Consider the following 5,390-nt stretch of genomic DNA (forward strand, 5'->3'; position numbering starts at 1 on the left):
ACCTTGTCACGAACCATTATCCATTATGCTATCTTTAGAGAAACGTTACACGATATACTTATACTTTAAACCTAGTTCCGTGCAAAGGGAGAACAGAGCAGCAAGCGCCCAGCAAACTCATTCAGTTCAAATTCAAATCCATATATATATGCTTTAGGGCTTAACAATTTTAGAAATACCAAACCTTCACATGAACCCAAAGTCAGGTCTAGGTTTAGATTTGAACTGTAAATTAAAGTTTGAATTACTCCTCCAAAGAAAGAACTTTGAAACAAGGCGGTCTTTCATTTACCGTTTGAAACCAACAAGCTGTAGCTATCTATCTAGAGTTGAACTTATGGAACCATCACCCCCTAAACAACACCTTATAAATTTACTGAAAGCCATCAGTTCAGATTTTGAGGTGTTTTTAGAAGGAAAACATTTCAAAGAAGAAAATCAAGGCCTCTCAACTCAAACAATGGGCAAGGAAATGTAAGGCTGCCTGTTAAATCAACATACCCAGGTTGTTCAAACTGAGAACTCTGGTGGGATCACAACCTGCAACAAAGATTAGGGGTTTTCATCTCCGGAAAGTTCAACAGTGATGTTGGCCTCAACACAATGGCCCTCCCCTGCCTCACTTCACTTGAATGCATCGGGTCAATCGAGCAAGACCACGTTACCTGCCTTTCCACGCCACACACCCTGTTAAAAACCTTTGGGAGAACCCACGAGGGTAGCATTCTGATTCCAACTTACGAAGTACACGGGCATCTCTCTCCTCCTGTACAACAAGGGCAAATACAGGAGGAAAATGATTATGCCAGGTCAAATATCTCAACTACCACTACCTACCATTATTGCTAGCCATTACGAACTGATCAACCCAAGTGAGCTAGAGCTCCACCTTATAGCAAGAATCTTCTCTATCTCTACTCTCTATCTACCAAACCATAAAAAGTATACCAGCAAACAAAGCACTGCAAGCATGAGATTCTAGCACCATCAAATTCCTAGTCAACTACCTGAGATTAATGCTAATGCTACATTATAAACGAAATACTAGATGCTAAGTATCATCCATTGCCACAAAAGTAACAAGTGTAGTATATGATATACTCTAGTTGTACCACTAGAGAGAATAAAAAAGCTCCATATCAGCTACCAGAAACAGCACTAAGCACACTGAATATAACACTACAACTTGAAAGAAAATGCTATGAGGTATCTACTACTCCTCAGAATTACTAATTATATGCTAGCAAAATATAGACTACTGCAAGCTACTGGGAATCGAGCAATCCAACCAGTCCCAAAATCTGCCGTCATCCTGTAAGAGCCATCCCTCCTTGTGTGAAATGCGAAAGTGACGACTGCATTGCATGCATGGGAGGGTTCCCGTGAAACAAGAATGAATAAGTTGGAATATCTGGATTACTGCTGTTGTGCCTGCCTGGATTGAGCACCACCACCATACCCACCACCATATCCCACCTGTCCAGATGGAGGTCCATTTGCATGGGCAGTCCCATAACTCCCAGCTTGTGAAGCATCAGATCTCCAGACTGCATTTGGATACCCATTAGCATCACCATAGCCACTTCCCATGTAGCCACCACCTGCTCCCTGTTGCTCTCCAGCACCAGAATTGCTATTTGGGGCACTGCCAGCACGCCCTCCAACAGCACCATAGCTGCTTGGATTACCATAAGATCCATCACCCCCACCATAACCACCATACCCATAACCATGATTCCCATAATTGGCAGCCCCACTCGGGGACTGACCTGTTGGAGCAGAAACAGCATTACCAGCACCAGCAGCACCACTGGGAGAATTCCAATGAGCAGCAGACCCATAACCTGCATTTGCACCATAACCTGCAGAACCATATCCAGTAGGAGCTTGACTGTTCCATGGGCTTCTAGGGGCACCAGGACCACTTACATACCCAGCATTTGGAGCATTAGGGTTCGCATAGGCCCCAGCAGGCCCACTGTATCCAGCATTGGCACTACCATAGCCACCAACGCCATAGCCACCATAGCCAACACCATTACTAGCTGCACCATAACCATAACCAGGTGCACCATAGCCAGAAGAACCATAAGCTGGAAAACCACCTCCAGCAGTTTGAGGTGGCATGTACCTGGCAGCATCCACCCGACTATCATATGTATTTGCATTGCCACCTGAACCACCATATCCCTGATAACTCCCACCTCCCATTTGACGGCCACCACTTCCAGGGTTTGCTTCTTTTGGAAGAGCACGTTTGACCTCCACAAGTTTACCATTCAATTCATGGAAAGTCTTGTGTAGGACTCTATCAACTGCTTCTTCAGTATCAAAGGAGATGAATCCAAATCCACGAGGACGCTGGGTAGTCTGGTCATACATAACTACTACATCAGTTACATGACCATAGGTTTCAAAATACTGACGGAATCCTTCTTCTGTCAAAGTGGGAGGCAATCCTCCTACAAAAATCTTCTTGGTCTTAATATTTCCTGCACCTCCAAGGTTTCTGCCTGCATTAGGGTTTCCCGATCTAGAAGTCTGCTGTTCCTCTCTTGATAAAGCCCTTTTAGCTTCCACCTGAATTACCAAAGCAGGGGTTATACTGAAGAAGAAAAACATATAGACAGCAGAAAGCAGATGAACAAAAACCAAGACATATATCCCTGCTATAAAATGCCTCACAAAACTTCAAAAGAATAATTTTGAGGCATGAAAGAATTGTATACATACAAGTCTAATATTTATACCAGTTCACATACGCCATACATGTCAAAGACCTTTTAAAGAAAAATGCTGCAAATATCAGGAAAATAACCAATAGGGCAAGTTTTCCATGCTTCAAATATAACCAATCACAGAGCAAGTAATTTTATGATAATAAGATATAGAAGAACTAAAAAATCCGGAGAAGAAAGACCTATTTAAGAGAACAATAACATTATCCCAACATCAAAAGGAAGTTCTTGTTATTTAAGAAGCGTACAATACAAAAAACAGAAAGCATGTAGATTAATTTTGAAGGGCATCATAAACTGTTACCACCAGTAATAAGCATTATCAATGAACAAGACTGAAATGAATCTAAATGATGACAGAAAGACAAATCGACATATATATGATGGAAACATCCAATCATGCAAACTTGGGCAAATTACAAAATAAACAAATAAATACAATGATCAAGGTAAGAAGATAATGAATCAATACTTAGCCCCAAACAAATAAAAGCAGGAATATAAACGAAAACCCTAATATCTAAAATGTTATGAACATGAAGGCAAATTATGCTGACAATAAAAGGGGAGAAACGAAAATTTACAATTAACCCTAAGCATCCATTTCCATAACAACCCACAAAGAAAAAGGAAAAAAAAAAGGAGGAAATCAAAATGCAAAGAACTAAAAACGTCATAAAAAACAATTTAATGTCAATAATAAAGGAAAACTGACGAAAAAAACATCGAAAGATGAAACAAAATACTAAAAACCCAGAGTCCAAAACAAATGAGAACAATTGCAAAGATTACATAGGTCCATCAGTTCCCATCAAACAAAACATAGCCATAAAAAAATCTAAGTTCCCATCAAACGAAACATAGCCATAAAAAAGTCTAAGTACCCATCAACAAAGCATATGTAAAAACAGAAAAATAAATAAACGGAACAACCGAACAAGCAACCCCATCTAAAGCATCGATCTGGTCTTACCGTTCTTCCGTCGATGGTGTGCTTATCCTGAAGAACCCTATCGAGAATGGAAGGATCTGCAAACACGACAAACCCAAAACCTCTCGGCCTTCCAGTGACCTTGTCACGCATGATCACAGTCTGCACAACCTCGCCATAGTTACCAAAATATTCCTTAAGCTTCTCTTCAGATGTATCCCATGATATCCCGCCAACGAACAGCTTCCCTTGATCCGAATCCATCCTACTCTGACTCTGCTTCTCTCCTACTCTATTTCTCTTCTCTACTGATTTTCTCTCTCTCTTTCTCTCCCTCTGTCTGTCTGTTCTCTCTCTCTATCTAGGAGAGAAGAAATCGGGGAGGGAAGGGGTTTGTGCCTAAGACGGCGCCTTTGGCGCAAAGGTGGAATATCTACTCCCTCTTCCGCTGTGGAGAGGGAATAAAGAAAAGCTCACCAGGATATATGCTCCAACGGATAGGATGGTTTGGATTGGATGGTTGAGATTTATTTAAGGTGGCTGATTGAATTGATGTTCCTGATTTAATCATCTAGGGTTTGATTCTGTAGCGCTGTGGGTCAAGTTCGTCGTTTATGGTATTGACTCTTGATTTGAATGACCGTGTCCCTTGAGCTAAGCCTGTTAACGTCTCTAGTCCATCTATACGTACTTCTTTTGTTTCTTTAGTTAGAAGGACCAGAGCAGCATGCAACAATACTTTGAACTTGCCACGTGTCATATAGTAAGAGAATCAACTGCATACTTGGGTGGAGCCATGGTACAAATTTAACGCTCCTGATTTAATATGGAGTTTTGATTTGAAATTGTGTTGGGTCTCTTTGTCAAATCCACGTTAGTATTAGAGGAGGAATCAGCATTGAAATTTTTGTTTGATTGGCCGATTTTTGTAATTTTTAGGAAATCGTCAAAAATCGATTCTTGAAATCAGCCATTTTTAGGGATCACCTTTTTTGGTGATTTCCCCATTTCTAACTAATTCCGATCTTTTAGGATGATACGGCATCCAACATGGCATTGAATAATAACTCTAATATAAAAATAATCAGCCCTTCAGAATCATTAACAAACTAACTCAAAGTCGATTTTCAAAATTCAGCTTATATGGCAAAAATGATACTAAATAATAAAATTTATCAAGTCACCTCGTATTCCTTGCAACTAGACTTCTTCATGGGCCAAGTAGCCTCACGGCCCAGCCCGTTCTAAGTTAAGTTTGGACATGAATTTAGGCATGTGGGCTCAAGCTTGGGCCCAAAACATCAAACTTGACTTTTTCAGGCCAAGTTCAGGCTTGAGTGAGATATTTTATTATTTTAGGCTTTGAGGTCTTTTAATATAAATAAAATATTATTTTATATGAGATCCAGACTCGGGCTCAAGATGTAGGTCCGATGGTCAAGTCGTTTTAGGCTCAAGCCTAAATGTGTTCTATTAAAAGACAAAGCCCAACCCATGAACAAGTCTATTTGCAACCCATTTTATCATTGTTTTTCTTTCATATGGGAAACAAATGAATTCCTAGAAAATGATGGTCCATGGAAAATGATTCATGTATATGTTTTTCATTTTTTTTCTTAACTTGGAAAATTGAAGTGAATAGTTAAAAAATGAGTGTTCAAGGATATGAACTAAAAAAACCAATGTTTATGGACTACCATTGACTAGGACGGTCGGACCAT

At 40.1% G+C, this 5,390-nt stretch overlaps 1 protein-coding gene across 2 annotated transcripts; it reads right to left on the reverse strand.

The window, feature by feature from the left end:
* Positions 1-265: 265 nt before the first annotated feature.
* On the reverse strand, positions 266-3,984 carry LOC104600945 (heterogeneous nuclear ribonucleoprotein 1). Of its 2 annotated transcripts, XR_735800.3 has the most exons (3): positions 3,712-3,984; positions 1,290-2,580; positions 266-766 (listed from the first exon to the last, which is right to left on the reverse strand). XR_735800.3 is itself a non-coding variant. In XM_010264115.3 (2 exons), exons 1-2 carry the CDS (start codon positions 3,931-3,933, stop codon positions 1,417-1,419), a joined length of 1,386 nt encoding a protein of 461 aa, XP_010262417.1. In that variant the 5' UTR covers positions 3,934-3,984; the 3' UTR covers positions 1,046-1,416. The 2 variants fall into 2 exon arrangements, 1 of the variants encoding a protein (XP_010262417.1); XM_010264115.3 differs by lacking the exon at positions 266-766 and having other exon boundaries at positions 1,046-2,580.
* Between the last annotated feature and the right edge of the window lie 1,406 nt (positions 3,985-5,390).

The sequence above is a fragment of the Nelumbo nucifera genome, chromosome 3, assembly GCF_055504915.1.
Source record: "Nelumbo nucifera cultivar China Antique chromosome 3, China Antique-T2T, whole genome shotgun sequence".
Lineage (NCBI taxonomy): Eukaryota > Viridiplantae > Streptophyta > Magnoliopsida > Proteales > Nelumbonaceae > Nelumbo > Nelumbo nucifera.

Bases quoted from the DNA above. Each gene is read 5' to 3' on its own strand.
- LOC104600945 (XM_010264115.3), bottom strand. From the start codon at position 3,933: ATGGATTCGGATCAAGGGAAGCTGTTCGTTGGCGGGATATCATGGGAT. The intron at 2,581-3,711 runs GTAAGACCAGAT...TTGGTAATTCAG, and splicing joins ACACCATCGACGGAAGAACG to GTGGAAGCTAAAAGGGCTTT.